Source organism: Silene latifolia, chromosome Y, assembly GCF_048544455.1.
Source record: "Silene latifolia isolate original U9 population chromosome Y, ASM4854445v1, whole genome shotgun sequence".
NCBI classification, from domain to species: domain Eukaryota; kingdom Viridiplantae; phylum Streptophyta; class Magnoliopsida; order Caryophyllales; family Caryophyllaceae; genus Silene; species Silene latifolia.
The window spans coordinates 369,940,208-369,954,636 of record NC_133538.1 but is presented as its reverse complement, the minus strand read 5'-3'; the positions used below and the strand labels follow the sequence as shown (position 1 = coordinate 369,954,636).

Sequence of the window (14,429 nt, the reverse complement as noted above, 5' to 3'; positions counted from 1 at the left end):
TCGAAATCAGAACCCAAGCCAAATTGACTTCCGAAGAAGAAAGTATGCTGGTCTTCCTGAGTATATCATCTGTAACTATTGTGGCAAAACAGGTTATGAGTTTAATGGTTGTAAAAAAAGAGTCCGTGACTTAGAAAGAAACACTAAAAAGGCTAAACAAGTGTGGATCAAGAAAGAGGAAGTCAAAAAGGTCCTTGTCAAGAAGGAGCCCAAACTTGTTTGGGTTCCTAAACTAAATGTTTGATTTCTTATAGGCATTAGTGAGGGGCAGCAGCAATTGGTACTTAGACAGTGGATACTCTCGTCACATGACGGGAGATGAAAACCAATTCCTCTCGCTAGAAGCCTACGATGGTGGCATGGTGACTTTTGGCGACAACAAGAAAGGTGAAATCATTGGTATTGCAAAAGTTGGTAAGTCAAAGTCATTATGCGTGGACAAAGTGTTGCTTGTCAAAGGTTTGAAACACAATCTCTTGAGCATTTCACAACTATGTGATCGAGGTAATATTGTTAAATTTCTTGCTAGTGAATGTTGAATCATCAATGGAAAAACTAGAAAACTTATACTTGAAGGTAAACGTGTCAAAGATGTCTATATGAAAAACTTATATTCATTGTCGGGTCAATCACTATCATGCATGAGTGTTCAAAAGAATGACCCTTGGCTTTGGCACAAACGACTTGGTCATGTAAATGCTAAGACACTTAACACCCTCAAGAGACTTGATCTAGTTGACGGCATTCCTAACATTAAGTTTGAATTTAAATCACTTTGTGATGATTGTGTTAAAGGAAAACAAGTTAAATGCTCTTTTAAATCCAAAAAGGTTGTTAGCACTTCCTTACCTCTTGAACTCATTCATATTGATTTATGTGGTCCCATGCGAGTTGTGAGTAGAGGTGGAAGTCGTTATATTTGTGTCATTGTAGATGACTTCACAAGATTTGTTTGGCTTCTCTTCTTAAGTTCTAAGGATCAAACATTTAATGAGTTCTTAATTTAGGTCAAAAAGGTTCAAAACAAATTTGGCTATAAACTTGTCTCATTGAGATCCGACCATGGAACCGAGTTTGAAAACTTGTCATTTGAGTCTTATTGTAATGAGAATGGTGTTAGTCATAACTTTTCGGCCGCAAGAACCCCACAACAAAATGAGGTTGTGGAACGAATGAATCGAACTCTTGAAAATATGGCTAGGACATGCTCATTAGCTCTAAAGTCCCTAAAAATTTTTGGGCCGAAGCCGTAAACACTTCTTGTTATATTTACAACCATGTTATGATTAGAAAAATCATTGAGAAAACTCCTTATGAACTACTACGAGGAAGAAAACCTAATCTTTCACATTTTAAATGCTTTGGTAGTAAATGCTTTGTGCACAATAATGGAAAAGACAACCTTGGCAAATTTGATGCTCGCAGTGATGAAGGAGTCTTTGTTGGTTATTCCGATCATAGTAAAGCTTATAAAGTTTATAACAAAAGGACTATGAAAATGGAAGAAAGCGTTCATGTAATATTTGACGAATCTAGTATTTTTGTCTCAAACACACAGGTTGATGATGAGGTTGATGAATATGATGACGATTTTGAGATTGGTATGACACGACATGATATGGATCAAGTGGTGGAAGAGGCTGAGCAACAGTTGGAGCCACTGTTGCAAGAGGAGGATGTCCAAAATTCAGGGGGAACTAATCGTCCTCCTACACAAGATGATGCTATCTCATCCATGGGAAACAAGGATGGTGAAGAACATCCCAATCTAAATATAAACGAACCACAATCACCTCCTTCAACAATCCTCATATAACAGTCCCCTCTACTATTGCAGACGAACAAACCGAATCCTCTAACCCACTTGTTCCCAAAAAATGGAAACACCAAAGCTCACATCCTTTATCAAATCTAAACAGTGACCTAACCTCTGGAATAAAAACCAGATCATTGCTCCAAAATTTCTGTGCACACAATGCTTTCATCTCGCAAATTGAACCAGACCATGTCACAGTAACCTTGACTGATGAATGCTGGATGATAGCAATGCAAGAGGAATTGGAGCAATTCGAAAGGAACAAGGTATGGCATCTTGTCCCTAGGCCCTCCCAACGTACTGTAATTGGTACACGGTGGATCTTTCGCAATAAGTTAGATGATGTTGGAGAAATCGTAAGGAATAAAGCTAGACTAGTGGTGCAAGGTTTTAACCAACAAGAAGGAATTGATTATGATGAAACCTTTGCACCGGTAGCTAAGCTTGGAGCCATACGAATGCTTGTAGCTTTGCGTCTTTTCAAGGTATAAAGCTTTTTCAAATGGATGTCAAAACCGCATTTTTAAATGGATACCTTGATGAAGAAGTGTTTGTTGAACAACCTTCGGGCTTTATAAACAATGAGTGTCCCAACCACGTTTTTAAACTTGATAAAGCACTTTATGGATTAAAACAGGCTCCTAGGACTTGGTATGATAGGCTTTCAAAGTTTCTATTGGAAAATGGTTTCTTACATGGGTCCGTGGATAAAACGTTGTTTATCAAGTCACAAGGAGATGAACTGTTGCTTGTGCAAGTATATGTCGATGACATTATTTTTGGAGCAATTAACAATGTTCTTTATAAGTATTTTTCTGATTTAATGACTTCCGAATTTGAAATGAGTATGATGGGAGAACTTGGATTTTTTCTTGGTCTTCATATCAAACAATGTGAAAATGGAACAATGATTCATCAACAAAAGTACTTAAAAGAAATGCTAAGTAAGTTTGGGTTAACTAATTCAAATCTTATGCCTACACCAATGGTGCCTAAAGTCAAGCTTGACAAGGACGAAAATGGTAAGAGCATTAGTGAAAAGGTGTATCGAGGTATGATCGGTTCCTTACTCTACCTAACCGCTAGTCGACCCGACATACAATTAAGTGTGTGTGCTTGTGCCCGTTTCCAAGCAAATCCTAAGGAATCACATTTCAAAGCCGTCAAATGGATTTTTAGGTATTTGACTAGAACACAAGGGCTATATCTTTGGTACCCAATTCACTACGAACTTGATCTTGTAGGTTTTTCGGATGCGGACTATGCCGGTGATACATTAGATAGGAAAAGCACTTCGGGCATTGCTACATTCCTAGGACCGTGTCTCATTTCATGGGCTTCTAAGAAGCAAAACACCGTTGCATTGTCCACGGCCGAAAGTGAATATGTGAGTGTCGCTCTATGTTGTGCATAAATTCTTTGGGTACGTCAACAATTGCATGATTATGGCCTTATTTTCGAGACTACCCCTATATTTTGTGACAACACTAGTGCGATTAATATATCAAAGAATCCTATACAACACTCACGAACTAAACACATTGACATACGACATCATTTTTTACGTGATCAAGTTGAAAAAGGTAATATATGTCTAAGCTTTTGTAAAACGGAAAATCAAATTGCGGACATTTTCACAAAACCGTTGGAAAGAGAACAATTCGAAAGACTTCAGTCGGAAATTGGTTTACTAGGTGACATGTAGCTAAAATAAATTATTTTCCTCAATGATTGACTAGAAGATGGAACTATGTGTTAACAAATTAAGCTAATCCGTCTAATGCATGCAAATGGGTCGAGAAAAATGAACATCAAAATTCCTTGTGCATTTGAGTTAATAGCTTTGAGCCACCAAAACTACTTTATGTCAAATCACCTAAAAAGCCTACTACCTAGTCTTAAACTCTCAACACTCAACCGTCCACTCACCTTGTTAACTACACCAAACCCTCATTTACCTCCATGTTCCCACACTAAGACTCCCTATTACCCACTAAACAATAACCAACCCTCACCTTTTTCAAATTCCCAAACCGTCAACACCTTTTCTCTTTCCATTCTCTTAAAATGTCCCCAAAACAAAGGTTCTCAAAAGAGGTTCTCAAACTCAGAAATACATTTAACCCAAAATATATTGCCAAAAAGAAAATGCCTCCCAAAATCGCTGCCAAAACAGATGAGACCATCCCTGCCACTTTCAAATCAACCGTTGCACGAAAGAAGACAACCGCCAAAAGAGGCGGTGGTCGTGGTAGAGGAGGTCGAGGTAGGAATCCTCCCATTTCTTTAAAAATAGATGTTGAGGTGGACTTTGACACCGATGAAGAGAACTCCGGTTCTAAAGGGACAGAGAAAGATGAAGAAATTGAAAAAGTGAGTGATGTTATGAAGTCAAGTGAACAGGAAGTCCAATCAAGTGAGATGAGAGAGGGGGAACTTGAAGGTGACAATCCAAAAGAGAATAATGAAAAATCAGAGGGAGATAATGAGAAATCAAAGGATTGTGAGGAAAAATTAGAGGGAGAAAATGAAGAAAAATCAAAAGAAAATGAGAGAGATTCAAAAGAAAGTCCGAAAAAATCAAAAGGAAGAAAGAAAGTTTCGAAAGAGAAGAAGGAGAAAGGTGGTAAAAATAATAAGAACAAGAAAGAAAAGATTGTTGATGTAAGTGCGGAAAAGAATGATGGTGATGTGCTTTTGAAAGACTTAGTGAATGAGCAATTGGAGGATGATGAAACGGATAAGCCGGATGCAACAAACACCCCTACTGATGCAGAGGAAATCGTTCTTGGCATTGAGAAAAACGATGAAGACCCAAAGAAGACCATGCATGTTGAAGAAGTAATCAATGTTGAGGATCATGGTGATGCCGAGAAGGTGTTTGAAGATGGGCTTGACCCATTATTCTCACAACCCGCATCAAGAACCCGGTCTAAGCGAAAGATGGTTGAAATCTTCGGTGATGATGATGATAAAACACCGGAAGCCACCCCACCAAAACCCAAGGCAACACAAAGGAAGAAAGGATCCGGTTCCAAAACCAAGGCAACCAAAAGGGCTCGATATCATCAAGAGATGTCTAGTGTGAATGAAGATGAGATTCTTGAGGAGGAGGTTCCACTCAATACTTGCATGGATCTAGTCATTGCTCCTTTTGGTGATTCATTCAAAAATGACGTCCTTAACCATCTCAATTCTCTCGATCTTGCGGATGAGACTCTCAAGCTATGTTCATTTAGTTAACTCTTGAGATTCAAGATTCTGTAACACCTTGAGATAGAACCCATAAACTCTTGAAGCGGAGTAGCTTTAAGTTTGAGTGCAACCGGAGTAGGTTGCCGAGTTATTTTCATTGTAAGGGGTTTAGTAAGTTTGAGTAAATTTCTAAACAAGCAATAAAATAACGGTTGGACGTAGGCCTCGGAGTAGAGGCTGAACCAATTTTTAAAATGTCGTTTGTTTGTTCATTTACTTTTACGTTCTTCCACTTTGCTATTTCTCGCATGTACCTAATCAAGTTCTGTGTCACAGTCACCTATACTGTGACATAGAACTGCTGTACCTTCTTGTGAACTTACATTCAATAATTTCGGCGGTGAACAAATAAATTTGCTTGCATGATAATGTTGACGAGTAAAGTTTGCAATACAGGAAGTCGTCATATCATACCTGCATGTACACGCATAACGCCAACGAACAGCAGACATACAAACAAGAGAAGGGCCAATGTATATGCATATAATATACATACATTATTTGTATAAGCTCTTGAGAAAAAAGTTTACCGTACGTTGGCAATGTGACAATTGACATTACAAAGAACAAAGCGCATCTGCATTATATCATTGTTTATAAAAGTCCAGCAAATGCACTACAAAATCAAGACAAGCAAGGGTTATTGGGCATATTGTAACCACGAGAAGAGAATTGTTCCAAAAGCTATTATTGGTGTCAAAGTTACATGTTTGGAATTACATGTCCTTCAAATCCACTCAAAACTAACGGAATTTGACGGGTTCGTCTCACATGGCATCATGCTGAGTCGCTGACAATTAACTCTGACGTCGCTATCTTCACATAGCTCCATGACCACACTCGTCGCATCGTCGAAATTCCCATCCTCAGCATGCGTCCCCCATCATAAAGCCCATTGAAGTTTAGCTTCAAGATGAATTTGTATGAAAGTGTTACTGTATTATGCATAGACACAAAGAAACAAGTGAATATATGGGACAAGGATGTATAGCTAGGCAAGTATTAGAAAAAGAAGTCAAACATGCCTGGAGGTTGAATTGTTCAAAATGTGGTCAACTGCATCTATGAAATCAAGGTTGTCCAAACTCAATCTCAAGTAACTTCTAAAACAGTCGACGTTGAACGTGAATATATCTCAAAGCGGCAGACGGAAATAAAAAGAAGACGCATACCAAAGGGCGAAGGTGGCGTGCTCTATCAAACACCGCGCCGGTAATTACCGTGACACTGGCTGCGAACTCGAAAAAAGCTAGCTGTACTAAAACAAACGACAAGCACCATAAGCACAAGTTCACTTCAATGATTGGAACGGCAATTTTACTCTTGACGATTCAATTTAAGTCACAATAAGATTTGGTGTTCTTGTTGAATTTAGTCAAAGTTCTTGTTGTTAGAGATTGTATATGCATGAATAGGAATTGACAATAAAACCGTACCGAATAGACTCCGTTTTTCTAATAGAATAATTCGACCCCTTTTAGTGCCTGGGTGAAACCGAATTTTCTACTGAGATAAGACGGTGCCCTCTTATTTTTGGCACAAAAAATCAGAGACGTAATATAGAATTATTTTATGTAGTATGTTATAATTTATTAGATGCAAAAGATGGAATTTTTCTGTGAATTTCATTCTCATCCTTTTATCTATTTATATAGAAAAAGAAACAGGGATAAGCAAACAGGGGGGATGCATTTCTGAAGAGTTATGCAAGCGTACACTCCGTACTTCCCGAACTCGCATTATATTATTTAGATATTACTCATCTACGAACCAACCTTAATATACGCCAAATGAACCGGTAATTACTCTTAAATCACCAACATTCCTCCCCCATTTAAGCGTAATTCAAGATTTTAAATAAGCTAACAAACATACCAATTTATGCATAAATGAAAATGTCACGAAGATTGAATTTCCACTTAGTGAAATTACACATTCCTAATATTCGAGTATCGGGGTGTGACTAAGCATTGAACCCTTGTTACCCATTTTGAATACATGAAGATAACTCACACATAAACTGATTTACTTCTAAAAATTACATAAACCAACACTTAATTACAAACCTAGTGTCCCTTATCTATTCATGAACATTTGAGAAGCCAAACCCAATCTCCTTTGAAGCGGCTGAACTTTATGTTCATATAGGTTGATTCTTTTCATCGTATCCCTGCAAACACCCTTTTTCAAAAGATCAATTAAGAAGATAAACTTCAACCATATAACATGCAAGTCTAAGCACACACCTAGGGACATAATTATTGTGTTCTTTAATTTCTTAACAATAAGCCTTGCACATTGAATTCAGCCTCTAACATTGTATTAGAGGGGAATTAGGTATCCTATCGCCAAGGATTTTATTCGAGTTTTAGACCCATCCCGTCAACCGACTTAATAACCAAGTCCTTCTCTAATGCTATGGTCAAATGATCAGCTAAATTTTGTTGAGATCTCACGAATATAACTGAAATAACTCCATCAGTTATTAGCTCACGTACCGAGCTATGTCTAAAGCCCAATTGTCTTGATTTGCCATTGTATATTTGACTATAAGCTTTAGCCAATGTAGCAGCGCTATCACAATGTATAACTATGGGTGATATTGGTTTTGGCCATAATGGAATTTCGTAAATCAAATTCCCTAGCCATTCCGCCTTCTTTCCGGCTGTTGCCAAGGCAATAAATTCCGATTCCATGGTTGAGTTAGAAATGCATGTTTGTTTCTTTGATGCCCAAGAAATAGCACCTCCTCCAAGCAAAAATACCCAACCACTCGTTGAAGAGTGATCTTCAACATTGTTTATCCAACTAGCATATGAATAACCTTCTAGTACCGAAGGATAACCCACATATGTTAGTCCATAATTCTTGGTAGCTTTAAGATACCTCAATACACGATTAATTGCTTGCCAGTGAAGAGTACTAGGATTCTTCATGTATCGACTTAGCCTGCCTACCGCAAGAGCTATATCTGGTCTAATGCAAGTCATGGCATACATTAGACATCCAATCACTCGAGAGTATTCGAGTTGTGAAACAGGCTCACCCGTATTAGGTACAAGTTTCAAGCTAGAATCCATGGGAGTTGTAGCTGGAATACTATTTCACAATTAAATTTCTTCAATATTTTCTCAATATAATGAGATTGCGTTAAAGAAATCCCCTTGTCACTACGTTTGATTTTGATTCCAAGAATCAGATCAGCTTCTCCCATGTCTTTCATTGCAAAGTTAGATGATAGAAAATCTTTACAAAGATCAACCTGACTTTGGTTGGTACCAAAAATCAGCATGTCATCAACGTATAGACATATTATCACGCCATTACCAGCATCATCGAACTTGCTATATACACATTTGTTTGACTGATTTAATTTAAAACCATTAGACAAAACCGTCTCATCAAATTTATGATGCCATTGTTTAGGAGCTTATTTAAGTCCATACAATGATTTTACTAGCTTGCACACCTTATGTTCATTGCCTGGCATAACGAAACCTTCGGTTGTTTCATGTAAATTTCCTCTTCTAAATCTCCATTCAAGGATGCGGTCTTCACATCCATTTGAAGGATCACTAGAATGTTTTTGGTAGCTAAGGCAATTAACAACCTAATAGTGGAGATACGAGCAACAGGCGTATAGGTGTCAAAATAATCAATGCCTTCCTTTTGCCTAAATCCTTGAATGACTAATCGATCTTTATACTTGTCGATGGTACCATCCACTTTTAATTTCCTTTTGAAAATCCATTTGCAACCTAAAGGTTTGCAGCTGTAATACTCCGTATTTATGAGTCTTGGGGTACTCTATCGAGTAGGCCTTACTCTGTCGAGTAAGGGAGTTTTGCGAAATAAAATAGTTTCTGACCTGTGGGGTACTCGATCGAGTAACTAGGGTACTCGATCGAGTAAGGGGGCACTCGATCGAGTACCTTAGCTACTCGATCGAGTAGCCCATTCTGGGGCTCTTTTGTCGGGTTTTGTTAATAAAGCGATTAAAGTATAAAACACTTCCGTCATTGTTTCCAAATCACTTTTACAAAACCTAAAACCCTGTTTAAGAGAGAAAGCAACAAGTTCATCTTCCTAATCGCATTCTTAGCAATTCCCGGAGTTCAGACGGTCAGTTCTTGTCGTTGTTTATACCGTTGAGTTCCTTGCGTCAAGGGTAAGATCTATGTACCCTTTTTATTGTCTTTCCTTTGATTTGGTTAAACTCTAATTTTGGGATTGGGGGTTTTTATGATTTGTTAAGGTTAGATTGTGATTATGTGATTATGTGATTATGTGATAGGAGAAGGATTTGTAAAGGAGAGGTTTTGAGACAGCTGCTAGATCATCTGATGATTGTGTTGCTTTCGGTAGGATTTCTACTCAAAGTATTAGTCCCATAATGGGATATTGGTGATGTGCTATAGTTAGTTGTTTGATATGATGATTGTGATTGTGATTGTGATTGTGATTGTGGTTGTGTTTGTTGATGGTTCTCGAGATGCGTTCTCGGCTGAGTGGGGTCACTTGCGGGAGTGATCTCACGCCCTAGTTTCGCCCTTCGTGGAACCCGCCACGGAAGGGGATGTGCACATTAATGGGACAGGGTTATCGCTCGGTATGATGAGCGGGGCTTAGGTGGGAACGGCTGCGGTCCCCATCGCGCGGTGGGTCCAGTGGACGGATCGGTGATTGAGATGATTGGAGTTGGGTTGGTTGTGTATGTGTGACGATTAAGCATGTCCGCTTATCTTATTGTGACATGTATGTTAATTGTGTGATTAATCGACCCCGTTTAAATGTTTTAAAAGCGTGGTGATCCATTCGGGGGTGGTGAGCGATTGCTAAGCGGTATATCTTGGATACGCGTGGGATCTAGCTGGGATGGAGTCATCACATCACATATCGAGTCTTTAGTCTTCATTTGTGTTTGTTAGGACAGTTCCTTTCGGTTGGTTTATAGTTTGAGAACGATTGTATTTTGCTTACTGATTGGTTTTGTAATGTAATCACTTAAACTTATTCAATAAAGTGTGTTTCTTCATTGTCTTATGATTATCATGCCTCGGGTAACCGAGATGGTGGCATCCTTATACCTAAGTGGTCCTGGTAAGGCACTTGGAGTATGGGGGTGTTACAAATGGTATCAGAGCGACGATCCTGAAACCTGTAACCAATGAATCTAATGAACCTAGGGAGTCTAATTAAAATGAACCCGGGGTAGAAGTTGTAGGAGCTAATGCAAAGACTTGGGAGACGTCCTAAAGTCGCGAACTCGCCCTACAATTTTGAACCGGTCACATGGGATATGAGTCGGGATCGCTATGTGCATACTTTGTGTGTTGTGTATCTATGTAGTAAGGTGTTGTATGAATCAATGGATGTATACATGTGGAGGATGTGAGATGTGTAGTGAAGGATAATGATGATATGATTATAATTGTCATTGATTGAATACATGAATTGCAAGACGGTTGGTTTGTAATGTTGTTTTGAATTGGTTGAAAAGATGAGTTAAGGAATTGCATGAGAATATGAAATTCATGTGGAGGACATGTTTATGTGATGGAAGTGGATTTTCTACTTTTGCTATGTTAGTAACATGTGAATAGGGGATTCCATGTCGTACATTATGTTATTGTGTACGTGAGGTTATAAAATAAGAGCATGTGGGTAAATCGTGATTGACAAGTTCAATAATCTATGTGCATGATGAATGTTGTTGCTTGGCTTTTGAACATAGTAACATATGATTAGCAATACTGGTTTTATGAGTCGAAGTCGTTTTGTCTACCTTGTGGTTGTTTAAGTCGTTTGGGAAGTAAAAATCAATAGTTGTGTTTTTCGATTATAAAGAGGTTGTCTTTAAACTGTTATAACTTGAGATTCATAAATGATTTTGATGTGATTCCAATTGGAGGTGATAGCTTGTCCTTTTACGATTCTAACGATAGGTCACACGCCCAAAACGACCAAGTAATGAGTGAGTTATGACTGTTTTACGAAACCTGGACAGTGCTGAGAATTGGGGTACTCGATCGAGTAACTAGGATACTCGATCGAGTAAGGGGGCACTCGATCGAGTACCTTAGCTACTCGATCGAGTAGCCCTGGTGATTTGTTTTACGTGCTTCGGATCTTCACCTACTCGATCGAGTAAGTCCCTTACTCGATCGAGTGGCTCAGCATTTCGATCTAGTGACCCCTGTTTTGGGTCATATGCTTATCTTTTGACATTCGTGCATATTATGTTTAATTCAAAGTTGCTATTCTACTTCTTATTGTATTGTTTTACACGTGAGTTGGTCTTGATACGTAAGTTACCCAATCTATGGGGTGGTGAGAGGCACCTTATGGCGAGTATGAGTTTGGTGGGAGGAGATGAGCTATATGTGGTCATTGTCTTTGAGTAATGGAAAAATACAAGAAAGATCATTATGGCTTAATTGAGACATAGAGCATGTTTTCTGAGATGAGATGAGTGATATGAGTGTGTGTTAAATAATGCAAGAGTAAGTGAATGTGGGCAAGGGATGATGTGAGTCTAAGGAACGTGAGAATAAAAAGATTGAAAGTAAGGAGGTGGATAGTGGCAGCTTGAGATGTGTAAAGAATTATGGAGGGAGATAGTTAGGAGTCGTGTGGGTTAAGGATATATGTAGTGAAAGTTCGTTTAAAGGGGTTGAGAAGAGTGGTATACAGTGAATTTTATGGAGACATGTCGCGAGGTAGATTTGTACACAGTGAGTAAGTTTGGGAGATTTGGTTTATCAAGAGATGAAACTACATGTGATTTCTTTGGGCATTTAACAGTATGAAAGGAATTTTGATTTCTAGAGAGGTACAAAGGAGATGCAATTGTTTGAACAGTGAAAGTTGATTTTATGGATAGATTAGTGGCAAGTGTGAGGGATACCATAATAAGAGAAAATCCATGGTAAGAAAGAGTGAGAAGATATCGATATAAAATAATGAGATGTGAGTCTTGGAGCAATGAGAAAGTAACCGGAACACTAAAGAGTTAGGAAGAAGTAATAAGGAGTTTTATGGTTAATTGAATTGCCGAGAGTAAAAGAAAAGAATGAGGGGAGTAAAACTAGGAAGATGTTGACCGAAGTTATGTGACATAAAATTGAGGAATTGTCGAGATGTATGATACTATCAAGAGTAAGTAAGTTAATGGTTATACAGAAGTTTCAGGACAACATGATTAATCATGAGTTTCGAGGAATTAAAGGAGTATGAAGTTGGTGGAGTATTTGCACGATACGAGATTTTTGGTGGAGAGTTAGATGATGATACAATTAAGGATAGTATTGGGAAGAATGTTGAGGTAATTTTGTTAATGGATTGGATGTTCGTTATTTGGGATGTCAACCAAAGATAGGAAACAAATCGTGATGTTTAGAGATGAGTGTGAGAGGTTTGATGCCCGGACGGCGGTAGTGTTATGGTTTGTGACTAGTGGTTATGGGTAATGGTATATTAGAAAGGTAACAATTCTAAAGAGGTTGATTTTGCAGAGACCAGATTGATAAGTACAGTTATGAAAGAGTATAAGATGTGGTTATATGAGGCGGTTGTTAGTAGTTGAGCATTAATGGTGTGGCTACATTTGGCAGAGGGTGATGGATATGCGAAAGGGAGAATATGTTATGAGGTGTATACGAGTTAAGCTCAGGCGACAGGTAACCTATGTTGAGTGGTAACTTACGTGATCAGGATTGACTAGTTGGTTGTGATTACGGGTCTATGATATGTGTAAATGTTTGTGTGAGGTTTCGACCTCATAAGAAGTGGTATGGTGTGATAATTATAAAGTTGTTTTATGAATGTTCTGTAATATATAGGTTGGACACGGTAATTTAATTGAATAATATCCAAAAAGGTAATAACTTGATTAATTTGACATGGCTAGTTATAATTTTATGTGTATTAATAACACATGTGTATTCCGTGAAATGGTAGAGATGATGTTCATGAGATGCTTATCTGTTTATCCATATAATATGTTGCGTGGTGATTTAATAAAGTGGATTTGAGTAAGTTTTCTTGTCTGAGAAGTTATGCTTAGTCAGTGTTTATGGGAATCGTATGCAGTTGTGATGTCTATCGGTGTGGTTGTGGTGCCTCGGGTGGTGATCCGGGCAGGGTACATAATGTTGTGATGCGGGTATTTTCGCACTACGGTGTGGCTGTTGGTGGCGGTGTTGTGATGCCGTCACCGGTTGTGGTGGAGTAGGCGGGATGATTATGATTCGAGTTTGAAAGTGCATACCGATTATTCATAGTTTGTTGTTTTGTTTGATGTTGCTCCTGCGAGTTTCAGTTTCTGCAGACAGCAGGTTGTCTTGTTTATTGATGTTTTCTTTACCAAGTTAAGTTGGGAATGAGGGTATAGTATGACATGAAATAGAGTCGTATATGTTTCCGTTGTTGTCAGGGTATAGTGATGTTCTATTGATGGGACACGGTTGTGAGAGGTTGTTACAGTAATTTTGATCTTGTTCTAGAGAAGACTTTAGTAGACATGGTAATGACAAGTGGTCCGTAGGACATGTGTGGTAATGATCTGAAAGCTGCAGGTGGTTCATAATCTTTTGTTGGGACAGTGAGTGTAGGGTGTTGGGGGAATTAGTGTCATATTAGGTTATGTATGAGTCTTGCGGTAATGAAGGAAAGAACTGGAGGGTCTAGTGTGAGTGTACGTAACAAGTGTGGATCGTGAGTTATGCGTTTGGGAGATAGGTGCTTTATATAGAGAGGTATGTCATGTTGCGGTAATGTGGAAAAGTTGAAGTTTTGGGTTAAGATAAAGATTTTGAGGTATAGGTTAGGTGGTGTGGCGAATTAGTTGAGGTATGAGGAATGTTTAAGTAAGAGAACCTTGGATATGTGCATGGCGAGTGTTTAGATTATAAGTGGTTATCTTTGACATGCGATGGTGATGAGGATAATGACACGATATAGCTAGGATTTAGTATTAGTGAGTTACGAGGACGTAACATTTGTCTTAAGAGGAGTAGGATGCGATAAAAGAGAGTTTCATGGTGGTGCATGTTGTAATATAATTGGAAGTAGAGTGTTAGCGTAGCGTAAAGGAGGGATTTGTTTTGTGGATGATACTTATAAAAGGCCATGGCCGTGCTTGTAGTAGTGTGATGCTTTCAAGTGTGAGAATATTTTATATAATGTTGTGGTTGGAGGATGGTGTTATGAGTCCGAGTAAACTTCGAGGACGAAGTTCCTTTTAAGGGTGGTAGAATGTAACATTCCGTTTGATGTTATGAGTATTTTGGTAGTGTATGGAGTTAGTGTTGAGAGAGATATAATGGAGTGGATACGATATCGTGAGCCATGTTGTGGA

General features: G+C 38.5%; 1 protein-coding gene across 1 annotated transcript; it reads right to left on the bottom strand.

Moving 5' to 3' along the window:
* Positions 1-7,428: 7,428 nt before the first annotated feature.
* On the bottom strand, positions 7,429-8,061 carry LOC141631829 (secreted RxLR effector protein 161-like). Its single transcript, XM_074444449.1, has one exon. It carries the CDS (start codon positions 8,059-8,061, stop codon positions 7,429-7,431), a length of 633 nt encoding a protein of 210 aa, XP_074300550.1.
* Positions 8,062-14,429: the final 6,368 nt, after the last annotated feature.

Coding starts and splice junctions, on each gene's coding strand:
- LOC141631829 (XM_074444449.1), bottom strand. CDS start 8,061: ATGACTTGCATTAGACCAGATATAGCTCTTGCGGTAGGCAGGCTAAGT.